Raw genomic sequence first — 17,683 nt, forward strand, 5'->3', positions numbered from 1 at the left:
GACGCTGGCTAGAGCCCTTATACTCTCCCGCTTGGACTACTGCAATGCCCTCTATCTTGGGTCATCTAAAGCCGTCACTGGCAAATTACAAACTCTCCAAAATAACGCACTTAGAGCGGCTTTGGGCATCTCAAGAAGAAACCACATCACAACATACAGCAAACAACACAACTGGACCCCCATTATAGATAAAATCTCCTTAAAAACTGCCTCACTCACCCATAAATCCATTAACAATGCAGCCCCTACCTATCTGATTAACAGATTTCACAGACCTACATCCACAAGACCAACGAGGCTAGCTTACAAAGACTCCCTATCCGTCCCTTCTTACAAACGTGCAACTTTAGGCGGGAATAGCTTCCCAGTGAAAGCAGCCAAGCTTTGGAATTCCCTTCCACCCTCTCTTAGAATGGACCTACCTTACCAAATCTTTCGCTCAAAGATCAAATCCTGGCTGAAGACAACCATCATCTAGGACCTCCTGGCCTACATCTTGGATACATAACTGCTAACTGTATATATGCTATATCTACTGCTGTTTGATATTATTACTGTATTCATACCTGTATATATATTACTGTCCATAACCAAGTCTTGCAAATTCTTGTATCTGCTGCGCCATGTTACCCTTGGGCTTTTCGGCGCATTATAAATAATAAACAAACAAACAAACAAACGTAGAAAAATCTCCTCAGTAAACCAGACAGATTTACAAAGAAATCCATCTTGATATCTTGCAGATATCATTTTAGGTTTTAATAACCAGAGTTAATTGTCCAAAAATACTTGCATCTCAAATTCAGTGTTAAGTCTGCATACATGGTAGTTTGTAATGAGAATATGCATGCGTTATGGCTTTAGTATTCAATTAGGCACAAGAAGTACATTATGTTCATATTAAATAAGGCATGTTACTGCTGCCTTACAAATGGGAGAAATACTGTAGGTGGCACATTCAAAATCACAATCCACGTCAGGGGTGAAATAGGTATTTGCAACCATCCTCTGACTTCTGAATACGCCTTGGATCCTACTACTGTGGAAACTGGCCCGGGGCACCTCAGTCCTTGTGATTTAATTGCCCAGCAGCCCATTCACATACAGTTGTTCTAGGTCATGATGCAGCCAGTATTAGTTTAATGAACAGATCCTCACTAACAGGCTACAAATGACTAGAACAGGGGTCTGCAACCTTTGGCTCTCCAGATGTTTCGGACTACAACTCCCATCATCCCTAAGTAGCATAGTCAATAGCCAGATATCATGAGAATTGTAGTCTGAAACATCTGGAAACATCCAAATGTTGCAGAGCCCTAGACTAGAATATATAAAAAGAGCTAAAACATATTATCTGCTCAGGGAACAGTGGCTGTGTCTGTCACTGCAAAGCTAGACCTTTACAGTGGCTGGTTTTCGCTTGTATTTTATCCTGAAATAGCTAGTGTCCTGTAGACATTCTAACAGACAGACTATCTTCAACAATTTCAATTTCAGAAAGCCCAATTTTTTGATTTTGCATGGGAAAATGTATCAAACAGTTTGCAAGTGCTGTGCGATTTCTGAAGTGGTGATTCTTAGCAGGTGCTTAATGGGCTCGCTGTAGAAAATCAGCGCAACACGACAATCACAGGTTAAAAATCTTATTTTAGCCAACCCACCACAGCATTTAATGCACCTTATTGACAAGCATGTGAGTGCCACTGGGTCTTCTTTCTTCTTCTTGCTGACAGATCTTAAGCATTAGCAGTGATTTTTGGATACCGAGGCTGCCAGTTCTTACTTTGTGGGAGTGGTTTCCAGGGCCCAGCCCGGGCACTTATGTCTCATCTCATCTCATATTGTCTCAGACTCATATCGATTATGAAGTGATTATTGCCAGAGCATCCATCAACCCCAATGAGCAGGTGCAAGCTGTAGTTTAACCCCAAATGTGTCACACTGAAAATAAGTGGGTGGTGGCAGCAATGGTGGGGTACTGGCCACCCGCAGTGTCACAAGAGTGCTAGGAAATATGTGGGCCCTGGAACTTATTTTCTATCAAATTAAGCACTGTCAAGGCTTGAGCCTCATTACTCCATCCTCTCGGGTTGAGTGTGTAGTCGTGGGTTGGATTTCTTCATGGGCTGTGTGGACTGGTCACAGTAAGGCTGGTTTCACAGGGTCTTAGCCGCGATGGGTCGCGGGTAGTTGGCAAAAGGATTTGCAGTGGTGGCAGTGAGTCTCCTGATCCGAGGGTTTACATTCTGAGCCAGTCCTTGGCAGAAGTTCTTGCTCAGCTTCGCTAGATGTTTGTCTGACATCTCGATGTCCAGTTCTCTGGGAAGGTCAGCTGTCCTTGTGAAGAGTGGAGCACCAGCCGCTATCCGCAGGGCCTTCTTCTGGACTATCTGAAGACTCATCCGGTGTTGCTCCTGGCAGCTCATCCATGCTGGGGGGGGGGGGGCATACGTCAGGTAGGTCTGATGATCGCCTTGTAGATGTTGATCTTTGTCCGGAAGGGCATTGACTTGGTCTTCAGGAGTGGGTACATAACCGCTAGCTTTCCTGATGCTTTCTGCAAGTCTTCTCGAAAGTGCCATTGGGTTCAAGTAACACATGTTTTTATAACAGTCAAAAGCAGCCCGAAAATCCACAGCACATGGGAAGAAATTATTATTGGACAAATTTGAGAGCCTGCAAATGGCATCATGGACATTTTGCAGGACTGAAATCCCAAATCACATTAGCATGTAAATTGTGTTTCCTTGAAAAAACAAACCTACTGCTAAAGGGGGGAAATGGTTACAATCGCTTTAATTCTTCTATGTCTATGGTAGGAAAAGCTCAACTACAAAATATCAGAAAGATTTGGAACAAGGTCAATATCCAAATGTTTTTTCATCGAAATTGGAATTTTTGGGGAGACGGTTTGGCTTTTCCCTGCCTGTTCTTTTGCTTTCTTGACGGAGATGTTCACTCTATGATTAACCCCCATTCCCTGCCTATGCCCACATTGTTTCCTTCTTCAACCTCAACTGTAGCTCCTTTCATTTGATCAAACACGCTTTTTGGCGCATTGTCTGCCAAGCTATGTCACGTTTATCATGTAAAAAAGGGGGAACATTCTGTTTTGTCTTTTTTAATCCCTTTTCCTTTCATTGCCTGATTAATGAAACATGTGTGCAATAAGCTGTACAAACTATATCTAAGGCTCGTTTCCAGATATTCCATTTTTGAAGTTTAACTCCAGAAAAAGCCTTCTTGCCCAGATTGTGGCCATTTCCTGTAGCAAGGCGGGACAAGATGACGATGGTGTCCTATACCAGACCTCTGCTATGGGTAGACCTTCGTAAAAGTGACCAGTTCTCTGCTTTTCATTGGTAATAGTAGAATTGTATTTGACAAAAACGCCATGCATAGGACAGACGATAGAAGAATGCATGACAGAAGCAATGATTTCTGGTTGCTTAAAAACAGGAAGAAGATGCTGGGAGAAAGAAAAATAACATGCACCAGGAGGGAAGAGAACATTGGGATAACATTTATGCCATACAAGTGCAGGCAAAATGAGATCAGCCGGGGACCATCCAACGGGTGGGAGGGAAAGAGGAAGGGAAGAGCAACAGCATGTAACCAAGCACATGTATAATCTTGCCATTGGCTAACTCTTGTGTGGATGGAAAACTGTTTAGGCTGGCATTGCCGAATAGTAACAGTAAGTTAGGGCAAAAACCTATAATGGCAAAAGTAGTGGGTTGCAAAATCCATTGTCGGCAAAGTGAATATACAGAGAGCATAGAACAAGCAAGTGCAAAGCAGCTGAGGGAAGAAGCATCTGCACAGCTGGGGTGAGTGAGCATTACTGAAGCCACACTCTTCGCACAACACTTCTTTGCAAAATTGGAATTTTAATCTAATTTTAGGATCACCCCTCCCCCACACCCACTGATTCACGCGTAATAACTCAATGTCCTCAGCTAAGGCAAGATAAAGTTCATCTTGCATAGGAGCCAGTCCGGACCCTTGCATGGTTTGTTGACCTGCTGTGGAATCTGGCTCATGTGCGTGATACCACAACATAAAATAGCATTAAATAAGGGGTGTACGTGTACCAAAATTCAGCTTTGAGTAAGTATTCGTCTGAATTCCGGCTGAAAATTATCTTCGGCCGAATACTTAATTATCACTCAAAGCTGCTACTACTGCTTTGTCTGCATACCTGGAATCATTCAGGCATGTCATGTTTATCCTTTAAAAGGATCATTAAAAGGATCATTAAACAAATGCTGCTGTCCATTTTTGGATTGGGTACAGGCAGATCAGAGGCGTGAAAGTACAAAGTCCCTGCCCTTCATGTGCTGGACAGATAGACCTTCATCTGGTGGTTTGCTGGTGAGGGGTCAGCTGAAGCAGAACTGTCAATATTTTGAATGTGTCTCTGGTCTCCCCTGTATTTTGCAGTTGAAAATCATTGAGCTGGAACAATAGTTTAAAAAATCGCTATTGGGAAATTATATTTTCTTTTGGCGCTTATTGATTTGCTGATGACCTCTGTGAGAAATCTGAAGGTTACAGGTTCCAATCCTACCAATTCCCAATCCTAATAATATGATTAAGTGGATTGTTTGAGTTGTTGCAGAGTTCCCAGTAAGTTCCAAATGCACAGTAAGATAGCTCAGGTGTTAGTGTGTCTTCAGCAAATAACAATATTCAGCCTGGCCGCCAAGCTTATAAAGCAAGTAAGATGGATCAGTGGGACGTGTGTCTGCGGCAGAGATGTGCTCAGAATGTTGTAATATGGGTTAGAATTCCTGCCCTCCAACTTTCTCGTGTTAGCAAAATGAGTCCCTTAGAATTGAGTAAAGGTGACAGATGTTACTAAAGAACATGGCTATATTGTTTTAACCAAAATGCCCCAGTTGGTAGCAGCAGAAATATTCCACCCAACATTAGAGAGTTAAAAAAAGATGTTAATAAAGACAAGGAGATACAAGTTTACAATTTAGAAGCACTGGACCCCATGGATGTACAAGTGAAACATATAGGTGAAATAAATATGCACATGCAATTAAAAATCTGAAAATCAGCACTGTCCTTTACCCATAGGGTTGGCCGAGAACCATGGAGGACATAACATTCCCTATGTATTTATCTGTTGTCTTTTACCATGCCCCAAAACACTACAAACATACCCAACCCATAAAAGAAAGAAACATAATATCTATTAATAAAAATATTTTTTTTCAAATGCATCATCCCCTCTCAGTACTACAGGTATAAAGCATGGATTTAACACCCCAAAGGTTTGTATTCAGTACGACTTTGGCAGTCAGCAAGGTGCTAAATGATGTAATCACTCCTTTTGTGTTGCAGTGCCTTGTTGGAGCCAGAAGGCCTACAAATGGCAGGTCCAAAAGGAACATTTGAAAGTACAAGTAGACACATTCCAGCTTCCCCTCACATACTACAGACTATTATTTTGAGATAGTCCTAGTTACTTGGGCCCTGCCAAACAAGAGACGCCTATGAATGTACAAAAATACAAACTATGCTGTTATTGAACAGTTTATTGTCTTATGATGTATATTCCTTTACACAAACGTCTTCTGTAGACAACAAAGAACAATAAAAAATGGACCTACATGTGTTACTGTGTGTTTTTAATTTACAGCGTGTTTATCTTGTCTTCATAACTTTATTTTTTTAAATGGAACTATCCAGGTCTATATTCGTCTCCAGCCAAATACTTGTCCAAATATTCAGTATTTGGTCGAATATTTAAATCTACTATTTGGAGCACCCCTACATTAAATACAGGTGCCTTTAGAGAACGGCCTAAGGGACCTTCAAGTCCGAACCTGGTTATTTTCTCTCGAATCTTTTACCATGGAGCAGAATCCATGTGTATCCACGACTGGATGTTAATTACGTGGCATATCAGATGTTTTGGATTTTACCTTCCATCAACTCTAGCCAGCATAGTCAGTGATGAAGGATCATGGGCGGTGTAGTCCAAAACACTTGGAGGACCACATAATCAGTAGCCTACTCATGTGATTGTTATTGACCTGGAGTGCAGCTTCTGCATGGGACGATTTGTATTGCGCACTTAGTGGCTGATCCATGGAATACTTTGCAGGGTAAATCTGGACTTTGCAAGTCCTTCAGTGAGCAAAACCACCCTTTGTCGGTAAATGGATTCGACTTCGCAGAAAAACATCCATACACTGCGAAGCCTTCGCACAAGTTCTGTGCATCCCTGCATGCAGTCGAGCGCGTTGAGCAAAACTCCACACGCAGGGTGGGTTGGGCCTATGCAGAGCTCAAAGTAGGGGGAGCAAAATGTAGAATGAGGAAGAACAAGGCAAATTGTGGGCGTGTTGAGGGACGGCCAGAGCAAGTCAACCGCACACTCACAACTGTGCTGAACCAAGCGTATCCATGGATGTGACCACGCAAGTTCACTTCAGGGAAATCACCACGCCAAGCCCGAAGGCGGGCGTAAGGACCCATGTGCATAGGAATCACTGCGCAAAAGTAAGATCAGAACTTGGTTTCAGGGGTGCGTGCAAGCAGTCTGGGTTTCAATCGAAGTTAGGGGTGCGCGTAAGCATTGTAGCAGGGTGCAGAGACAGTTTACAGGGGTTTGCATGCATATTTACTGGGAAATGACTCCCTTTATGATATGTGGTGTGCATGTTGAGGCGGTGCTTGGCATAGTTACGGGGGGGCCCTACACAGTGTTGCTGGGGTGCTGTCTTGGTTGTAGGGGTTTGCATGTAGTATTGCTGGGGTGCATTACTTCGCAGTCGAAGATTGTCTAAAGGTCTCTATACACAACTGGAATTGCTATGCGTGGGGGTGTGTCGTGGGCGTTCCGGCTGCAACTTGCGCATAGGTTTCGTTTACAGGAAGAATTCCATGAATCTTAGGGACGCGCAAAGTCGTTTTGGGCATGCAGGCTTTGCGGGATCAATGCACATATTTCCATGAATCAGGCCCTTACTACACTCCCAACGTCATAAAAAGCCAGTTCTTCAGCAAGTCATTTACAGCGGTCCGCATAGGATACCGCCCGCAGGAGTGCATGGGGTGGCAGAAGGATCCTCCAAAGAGCAAATCTGTCCTCATTGCAAGAGAGGGAGTGGGAGAGAAATGGCACTCTGCCAGAGTCTGCATAAGCCACCCGTCCTGATCTAATTTGTGTTTTTTGTCTATGCAGCTTTCCCTGGACCTCTATCACACAGAAGACGACATCTACAAGCTGTCGCTGGTCCTGGAGCCAAGGAATTCGAAATCAGTAAGAGGTTTTGCATTTACATTTCAAGCGTTCAGAATCTGCCATATTCAACAATAGCAAGCGCTGAAAATAATTACAGAACATTCATTTTCTGGCATAACATCAGAAGTCATGGAGCCTCTGGCTGCATTCGTATAAGGCTCCTGATTCCCGGGCCCCTAGGTCCCTAGTCAGAGCAGCTGAAGGGCCACTGAGTTCACCTTTGATCTATTTGCCAAGATCTGGCCACTTTGCTATTGGTGATGCAGAAGGCACCAATCCATCTTTTTTTAGACTAAGCGAGCTGAAAGACACACACATAGCATTGTAACCTCAGACATAATGACTGGTGTTATTCCTTAATAATATGTCTACGGAATGTATAGTGCCATTGTAAGAGTCTCTCTGACTTGTATAGAACAACTATGACTGTGGGAGAGAGGGTTTTCCATAGCTTGGCTGTCTGCAGTGTAAAACAATCTTTTTGTGCAAGACTGATCCCCGCTTTAATCCCTCAATGTCTCTAAGGGGTAGCATCACGCCTGCTTTAGTTTACTTAAACGACACCCACAGTCTCATTCTTAGGGCGACTTTCGTGGCAAGCAGGTTTGTTTTGTTTTTTTGGGGGTTTTAAAATTGATTTATATTTGCGCACCACTGACCCGGAGGCTCAAGGGTGTCGAAAACACACACATAACAGAAGGAAGTAAGTGTCCACCAGGCCAGAGGAGGCCAAACAAAGCCGATATCAGCATATATAGACCAATGCATAGATGGAAATTAACATTCTAACTAAATGACTTGAGTTTCTTTCTAAAGACAGGTGTAGAAATGTCCTCTCTAAGACTTGTTCCGGATATGTACAGGGCATTCCATCAATGGCGCCATGCAGAGCCAGCACAGACATGAGGACATTCTGCAGGGCATGCAGTGCCATTAGATGCTGCAATGCCCACATCGTATGCTGTGTGTGCCTTTGCTGCCATTGCATGAATTGTATGCAGTTCAACATGAGCGGCCATCGATGGAGATCTCGAAAAGTCGCACAGGGCGGATTCACAAAGAAGTTACACTGAGTAGCTCTGACTGACACCTGATTTACACGCGATTAAGTCAGGTGTAAGTAAAGAGTCCCTGAGTGTGACCTCTTCTGTGAATAGCATAGCCCTCGGGTAAAGCAAGGGTATGTGAGAGTTACTCTGTAGGACCTCTTTGTGAATTGCCCCACGTGCGCAGAGAGCTAGCCTAGCTGGCTTCACTGCATGCGTGTGGTGAAAGTCCTGGTAATATGGTCACCCGGCGTGCATGCAGGGACTCCCTGATCAATCTCTGCTGAGTGCAGTGCTGGTTCCCAATTGCCGGGAAGAGCCTGACCGGCCAGTCTTTATATCAGTTGGGTCCTTGCATATGGCTATGTTATAGAGGCTCAGAACTGGTCCGTAAACGGTTTTTGTACAGTTGTAATTTAGTCTACAATCATAAACCATATACATACACCTAGTAAGTAGTGGTTATTTAAGTAACTCTGGGTGTTTTCCAACACGAACGCTTGTCATCATTAATGTAGTGCTAAGGGTGAGTATGTTCGTCCATTTGCTTAGGACTGCATAATAGCCCAGCAGTTAAGGGGTTAAAGTCACTTTTCACTGCTTTTTAGTACATGTTCAGCATGTAAACCTGATGACCCGTCATAGGGGGATCTAGCTGTGCTCCCGTTTATTGGTAGAAAAGGGCTTGCCCTGCTTTTGCATAGCAGAGCTTGTTTAGGGAGCTGGGGTCCAGTCTCTCAGTGGAGGGTGGGGCTTGCAGAAGATTCTGGTTGGAGAAAGGGGGTTCCATAGGAAGGTGTCCACATGATGGAGTTGGGGAGGCATTCTTGACTACAGAAGTCTTACGATGCAACCCTGGTTGGTTCCTGTGGGCATGGTTGGTCTCCTTCACAAGATCCGGGATGAGGCAGAGGAGTCACAGAAGATGTGCCACCCGGGGTGAACTAAAAGCACCTACGTTTGTGGAACTCATCTAGAGAAGATATCACCTTTAAAGGTATATATGACTGTGGCAGCAAAACCATCCACTAGTGTATAGAACGGATCAGGGTTGAAAGCCTGAGATGGAAATGTTCGAGGGAGAAAAGACCGAAGATTATTTTTCAGAAATAACCTTAATAAACAAACATCTCCTTGTGCTCATTTCTCCACCTTTTCTTTGTTCTTGGGCTTTCAGAAGTATGAGTGGGAATAGTTTCATGGTTTTGTGTGCTTGTTTACTATGACCTGCCACAAATTAACATAATTGAAGGGATTTGCAAAGGTTTGATAGAAATATGAAGAATTGAATTTGCTATCCTGACATTGATATCGATTAGCTGTGGGGATAACAGTTCTGGGACATCGGAGGCAGGGCCGCTCTTTCTTCACAGGGAAGCTGCATTACATCAATAGATATTCAGAGACATTCAATTATTGGAACGAGTCGCTGGCATGTCTGAAGAAACAGTGTCACCTCATTTTGTTTCCATTTTTGAACCTTAGATCAGGTGCGGACTGGCCTATAGAGAACTCTCGAGATGTCCCTGTAGGCCTCTGAACCCTGGGCCTCTTTTGTGGGGTATTTCCACATTTTCCCATAAGAAAAGGGTTGGGCTTGCTGAAAATGTGTAATTTTGGGCCATTGTAAGCATTATTTCCAGGGCCTCTTTTGGTTCCCATTCCACCCTGCCTGAGATGCACGCACTTAATGTAATGCCTCAGTGTGTGTGTGTGTCTGTGTGTGTCCCTCTCTCTCACCAACAGCTGGCAACAGTTTACTCTTACGTAACTTATGTATAGCGCTTGCCATCACCCTCAGTCAGAAGTGTCCCTCAATGACACAGAGGCATGTGCCTTAAATCGTCAGCCACAACTTTCTCTATGACATGTTACAAAATGAAAGAGGTAAAAGTCATTAAAGTACTTTCCATTTGTATTAAAACAGCCTACGTCGCCAACAACCCCGAACAAGCCGGTCGAGCCGCTGGACTGGGCCTCAGCAGTGACTCCAAAACCAGACCCCACCATCCTCAACAAACACGTCAGGAAGTTAGTTGATGTAAGTATTCAAAGACACGTTTGCACATATTATGAAGTGCCAAAGAAACCACGTCATGTTCCCGGTGAGTCGTCGACACCTCACGCAGCAGGATGGCCACCATTTTGGAAATGGCATGTCCACCCTACCAAGCTCAAACACCTGTTGCATGCCCTGAAGTAGATATCCTGACGCTTTATTTTCATGTCAGCTGCAAACCTCCACACAGTTGCAAATCATGCCATGCCTTTTGGCTAGGACGGTTGTCCATGGGACAGTCCTGTAGTATGTAACCAACTGATGCCATTTTATACAGCCACTATAGTAGCATGTTTTTTTTATTTAATACATCACTTTATTATATTTGCACCAACACAGACTGGGCTATTTTAAAGTATATGGTAATTGCATGCAGCGATCACCAACGCTTACACTTATGTGTTGCGCATCCACCTGCATGCAATTGTCAACACTCACAAAAATAGTGTATTTGTGAATAGTAAATGAAGGCAAAAACACCTTTACTCTTCGCTTTTACTCTCTGCTTTCAGTGGTGGTCCAAGTGTATGAAAAAAAGTAGTATAACTATGTCCCCTGCTGGCCTGTCCCCCCCCTCCCTAAAAACCCCATCACCCCACAGGCCATAAAAAAAACCCTAAACAAATGTGCCTGCTGTTTAAGGGAACGTTTGCTGTAGCGCATTAAAGTGAAAGTTTCAACTTCTTCCTACACTTTTGTTTTAAAACAAAACCATTCTGGAAGGTATCAGGTAATAATGTCCCCATACACAATGTCCCCATACACGATGTCCCCATACACTATGTCCCCATACACGATGTCCCCATACATAATCTCGCCGGGAAAAGCCATTGGCGTCATTATATGTGGTGACATTATGTATGTGGACCGGTTGTGGGGATGTCCCCTGCTCCCATTGTAAAACAAATTCAGGGGTTGCGCGGGTGTCCCCCGCATGTTCAATGTAATAATGTCTCTGCAAAAAACAGGGACTTTTTTGCCAGGAGGTATTTTTGCAGGGACATTATTACATGGAACCTTCTGGAACTGGTACTTTAAAAAAAAAAAGTATAGGAACAATAAAACTTAACTAAAAAAAGGAGCGCAGCACCGCTCCCAACTGCCCCCGTCCACTACGACCACTGTCCGTTTTGTGAGGGGAAAAAACCACCTCCTATGCTTTGCAGGCCGTGTTATATCATGGATTCCTATGGGATCCGCCTGGTCTTTGGCAGGGGCTAAACCAAGGCTTTTTCCATAGGGATACTTTGGTTTTATGTCTGCAGGAAAATCTCCTACAGGCGTAGTAGGACTATGTGCTCATCCAAGATGGAGGAGGAAAGCAAAACGGAAATGCAAACTCTGCCTACACATTGGAAAGGCACACAAATTAGATGGAGTAGGAAATGAAAGCGTAAAGGCACTTTTACGTTTTCATTTTCCGTAAGACTCATTCTAAAACGACCCGCATAGTGTTTAGACTCGTAGATGGGTAGCTATCAACTAAGGGGCTATGTTCCACCAAGCGACATCTTTAACTTGTCTTTGAACTATACATAATAACAATACACATGTGATATGTATATAGTGCTTTGATCCCAAACTGCTTTACATAACACATATTTACATGCATTATTATTATTACCCAATCAAAATTGCTGACTTTATCGACCTCGGAAGGATGAAAGGCTGAGTCGACAGTGCCAGGATTTGAACCTGCCACCTGCAGATCAAATACAGATCACAGCAACAAGCCATCTTACCCGCTTACATCTATAATTGTATGCTGTGTATTGTCCATTTTCCTCATTTTCCACACCCTCTTTTGTCCCCATGGACTAGCTTTGCAAGCAATGTACCAGTAACTGCAGGAAACCCCCCATAAAAGACTTGATTCTCTCCCGACAGCAACGCAAAAAGGAAAAATGAATACCTGGCATAGAAAATGCTATATTCCCCAGTGATGCGATTGGGCAGCATTTCATTATGAATTCCATAATCCTCTGCTATGTCACAGTAGGAGAATACATGACATGGAAGTGATGCACACAAAATAATCCATAAACGTGTCTTAGAAAAACTACAAACCAATGAGGGCCATTTGAAAAAAATGGTAACTGCACTGGAGTTGCTAACGTACGTTTTCACTTCTGAGCAGATTTTCAAGGCATCCACCAGGGAGTGGAAAAGTAAAATGCAAATGACAGGCTAATTTGCCTTTACACCTCCCTTTTCCACTACGTTTGTGGAAAAGTGTAAATGCCTCGAGCACTTAACGATAGCAGGGGCACGGGTGGGGCATTTCCAATGGATTCCTCTGGAATCTTCCAGCTTTTCCCAGTTGCACAATCCGGCGGATTCTTTAAGAATCCGTTGGTTTTCTGCCCGTATGAACCAGCATGGAAATGCATGCTGGCAGACTGAGATGCCAAATAAAGCAGACCAGAAAAAGCAGTGGTAAAGGTTTACCGTCCGTTACTTTTACCACAACTTCTTCTCTCCGCGGGACCTGGACAATGACCCCCCCCATCTCACCCATATCGATTACCCTATGTGAAGCATTGCAATTAATGTGCTTCAATAACCACTAGAGGAGCTACCAAGCAGATAACACCCGCCACCATGCAGCATCTTCATTAAAGCCTGTGAATAATGTCCTTATTGCACTGTATGAGTGGCCCCACTACTCGCGGGTAATAAGAAAATGGCCCCACTACTGTAAATGCAATAAGTAAGATTGACTCACTAGGCCTGATGTGTGAGCTAGCACAGAGCAGAAGTCTGACTGCCAATGTAGCCCTTAATGACAGCCATGACTAGCTTTTCAGGTTCTTTCTAAAGTCCCATTCTCTGACTCTTTGCAGCCATTCATTAATAAGGAACTGGTTGTCGCAGTATATTTTTTTGTGCGCTGCTGCAGTTTAACACAGGATAGTAGGAATCCAACTGCATGTTGTCACTTATGTTAATCCACCACATGGCTTTAAAATGTCGGTAAAGCTAGTCATGGCTGTCATTAAGGGCTACATTGGCAGTCGGACTTCTGCTCTGTGCTAGCTCACGCACCAGGCCTAGTTGAGGGGATTGTTGCTTAATTAGGACCCCGCCGCACACGTGCTCTCATGTCTCCATGGCAGCCATCTTGCATTGGGCGGATCTTAATTTTGGTGGATGGGAACATAACTGTGCGCACCCAACAGTCAAAGGAAACACAGATGTGCCCTGAATTAATGTTTTTAGCACCAAGAGCAAGGAGCTGGATGTTAATAGCGTTAAGCCATGCGTTCTGAGGCACGCTTGGCCCATAGCTTGGCCCCTAAGAGTGCTGTTACCACCCGAGCCCGCCCCAGGTTGTTGGGATTAAAGCTATGCTACAATTGGACTGTGACATCACAGTGCCTGTTACCAAAGACAGGTCACAGTGTGAGGGTCAACTTCATTAGCTTAACATCATCTACCACCTGAACACTCAATTAAATGGATGACTTGCTTTCAAATTCCTATATTTTGAACCAGTCATCTCTGACATTTATAGCCATAAAGACATGTATACATGTGTGTGTTTACTGAGTGCACTGCTGGAGTTATGGTCTAGGGAGAAGTAGGAATCTATCTGCATGTTACCACTTATATAAACAACAACGTCGGCTTGTAAACTAATTATTATTAAATGTCTAAAACACCTGTTACAACACATTACACGCTTGGCATGTGAGTGTGTGTGTTTCCCACAGCACAGGCTGTTTGTGTATTCTGCATGTCCACAACTGGAAAATGTCCTGCATCGGGGCGAGAAAGAGACCAAGTATCATCGCTTTCATTGAGGCATTACAACCCTGACAGAGAGGTCTGTAACTGGTGGTATTGGCCCACATCCGAGCTATGGCCTGAGGCTAAGCAGAGGGCACAAAAGGATTTTAAGGAACTATACCAGGGTTGTAATGTGAGTATAATCTTGCAAAATCAACAAAAACATGTTAAACAGGTTAGAAGCAAAAGAATGCACAAACTGAAAACGCAGGAAAACTCTAACCTCTGGACCAGAGTATTATTATACCAGTAGACCAGAAAAAATTGTCCAGAGAAATTTGTTAACAGAATTATATCAACATTTACTTCAAATGATACAAAAATTTTAAAAAGTGAGTAAATCACAAATTATTGTTTAATTGATTTTTACAAATAATCACAAATTATTGTTTGATTGATTTTTACTAGCCTTTTCTAGGCAAAACAATGTTGCTACGCTGCTGTGTTTTCTAAAAATGATGTAGTGTTTAATAATTTGTGATTTACACACTTTTTCAAATTTTTGTATCATTTAAAATACATTTTGATATAATTCTGTTATCAAATTTCTCTGGACAATTTTTTCTGGTCTACTAGAAGCAAAAGAAGCCTTTTGGAGAAGCTGTACAGAACCTTGCAGCAAGCCTTGGCCTGTTGGAATGTTGTCCACTGGAGACACGGAGCATCGAGGCAAAATGCTGGGAGAGAAGCATCAAGCTTTGTACCATTGCTGAAGATCCATTGGGGACCCATTCTTTATAATGGGCCTCATTACACGGTAGGCGGAGGACCAAGGTGCTATTAGCACCTTGGTCCATGCCGGTAAAATACCGGCACCGCCTTGGTGGAAAGGGGAATTACCACCCTATTCCAAGGTTGGCTGGGCGGTAATTCCCCCTTCCCCCATTGCCCTTCCCCATTCCCATTTTTGCCCCATAGGGCTCTATGGGAATGGGGAAGGCGCTAATTACGGTGCTGCAAATTGCGGTACCGTAATTAGCACCCTGGTCCCTTTGCGGGTTGTTTTTTTACGTCTGCTAAACAGCAGGCGTTAAAGTACCTCCCCACAAAGGGACCTCGTAGCAAGGCGGTAAGGGTTTACCGGTACCAGTGCCCTTACCGGTACCGGTAAACCCTTACCGCCGTCCATGTAATGAGGCCCAATGACTCACCAACATTCCAGCTATAGCAAAAGCCGCCCCCACTGTGGACTTCACGGGCGGTAATGACTGATGGCCCAATTCATAAAACCCAGTGACGAGATGCTCTTAGCACTGAATCCCAGTGGCCGTACCGGGTGGTGAAGCGCACAGGGGCAGTGATTATTGCTGTTCCCCTCCCCCAGGTTTAAAAACCAGGGTGCTGAGAGCAATGTATTTGTTTCTATGAATAGGTCATGCGATCGCCTCCATTGTTCGTTGGAACAGACACTTGTCCAATATGGCCACCATGGCAATGAAAGGCAGGGCTCCATGTGGAGCCCCTCTTCATTTCCATGGCAGCCCTGGGAGATTTGAAAGAGCATCGTGGTTGCCTGGGAGACCAACAAGTAAGCGGGTGGGGGGAGCAGACAGGAGGTGAGGGGAGCAGACAGGAGGTGGAGAGGAGGCCAGAAGGGCGGGGCATTGGGGAGCAGGTTGGTAGATGGGAGGGCGAGTGTGAAGAGTGCATAGCTTGCTTCAAACCCAGGCATCAATCCTGTGATTCAGCCCGGGTTTGGAGCAACCTGATTGACTACCGCTCATACCCTGGGTACTAATGTAGACATAGACACTAGTACAAAAATCTGCCTTGGCAGTCGCAGTGGATTGGCTTTGTGTATGCTCTGCATTGCCAGCCGCCTTGGAATTGAGTGTTCTGGGCAATCTGTGGGCAATTCAGGTTTGTACAACCTGCACATTGCCCACTGAGAATGCTCTTTTACTGTTCCAAGGGTTATGATGTGTCACAGAGCTCTTCTGTTACTTGCAGTTACCAATTAGGATTACAAAATCTACCCATAACAATTGCTTGCCATGCCCTGTCAAGTCTTTTCCAGTGTGAAGAGTGACAAAAAATACAAAGAGATTACAACACTACAACCCTTCCCTTCCTCCCTAATACCTTCACCATACACAGCGTACGCAGGTTTAAATATACATTGCCCGAAGACCAAAAAGTCAAGGATAATACATCAGAAATGCAGAGCAAGATCTTCGTCCCATATGCCATCAAGCCCTGCCCACGCCAGGTAAGACATCTTCAGGAACACAGCGATTCTGCTAGTCCATTGATGAGATGAGAGTGTCCCACAGTTCTCTCAAGGTCTCAGTGTGCGCCTCTGGCCAACTACCATACTTCCGATAATCCAGGAGGTTCCTTTCATCCTCACCTCCGTGTTAAGGGGGTTGTGACTTTATTAGTTGAGGCCGTAGTCTACTCTATACATGTTCCTTGAACGGTTCCGCCAAGGCTTACCATGCCTGTGAGCCATTCATTGACTCCACGTCGTGGGATTCCTTTTCCCGTTGGGGATTGGTGTGCTGGAGAGGTCAATACGGGACCCCTTAATGCCATCTATTCTGTGCTTGCAGATATTATCAGGACACATATTGGGCCTTATTAAGACTTCGGCGGTAGCCATGCCGCTATTGGCGACATGGCTGCTGCTGAAATCGGGTCCGGGTTCCCAGAATGGGGAATTACCGGGCCATTCCGAGTTTGGCGGGCCCAGTAATTCCTCCCTCCAGGAACCCGGGCCTGGACCTTCCCCATTCCCATCTGAGCCCCCACAGGGCTCAATGGGAATGGGAGAGGGTACAAACAATGGGCCGAATACGAGCGGCACATTGTTTGCTATTTCTTCCCATCACGGTAAGGATGCCTGGTTTGACGATGCGTTACTTACCGGGTCCCGCGAGGGGAGCTTGTAATGAGGCGGAACGGGTTTAACAGGTCCGCCTCCTTTAGCGTAGCCCGTTAACCCGTTCCGCCTCACTCGTAATGAGGCCCATTGGCTTTTGCTCCTATTCTGACAAATCAGCGCCCCTTTATTTCTTTTTAAACATATGTATTTTTTGTGTGTATGCGAAGTGTGGCCTTTTTAAATGGTTCTCATGTGGTTCTGTTCAAATAAATCAATAGTGCAAGCAGAAATCATATGCAAAACGTACCATATTAGCTCTGGGTAGAAAATGCCCTAAGTTGCACCCTCTGTCATTAAAACCTGTCTTCCGATGCGATGCCAAAACTGTGATGTGGGTGTTCCATCCTCGTCATGCCGATGCACTGCACTTCCCAGGGTCGCAATATTATATTAGTCCAATGATGCCTGGTTCTCTCAGTCCACTGAACACAATTCTCAGCATTTTCCAAGTTTTGGAAATAGTGATATAACATTAGCTTCTCGTTCATGCTGATTGGACGGAATTCCCATTAAACCTATTAACTTGGGATAAAGGAGCAAAACAGTTGGTCCCTTAATAGCAGACCAGACTCCTAGGCAGTGATCGAAGTGAGCGGGAATGGTCAGGAGCGGTGTTCCACTACTTTTATTTTTCTCTGTTC

General features: G+C 44.4%; 1 protein-coding gene across 5 annotated transcripts in view; it reads left to right on the forward strand.

Annotated features, from left to right (window-relative positions):
• Positions 1-17,683, forward strand: part of RASGRP3 (RAS guanyl releasing protein 3) — a 702,554-nt gene that overhangs the window by 562,334 nt on the left and 122,537 nt on the right. For all 5 annotated transcript variants that reach the window (XM_069607912.1, XM_069607913.1, XM_069607911.1 and 2 more), the window contains 2 exons: positions 7,205-7,282; positions 10,238-10,351. In XM_069607912.1, coding sequence (XP_069464013.1) covers positions 7,205-7,282; positions 10,238-10,351 — 192 coding nt within the window. The remainder of the gene's footprint in view (positions 1-7,204; positions 7,283-10,237; positions 10,352-17,683) is intronic.

Source organism: Ambystoma mexicanum, chromosome 4q (assembly GCF_040938575.1).
Source record: "Ambystoma mexicanum isolate Mex_15411 chromosome 4q, UKY_AmexF1_1, whole genome shotgun sequence".
Classification (NCBI taxonomy): Eukaryota; Metazoa; Chordata; class Amphibia; order Caudata; family Ambystomatidae; genus Ambystoma; species Ambystoma mexicanum.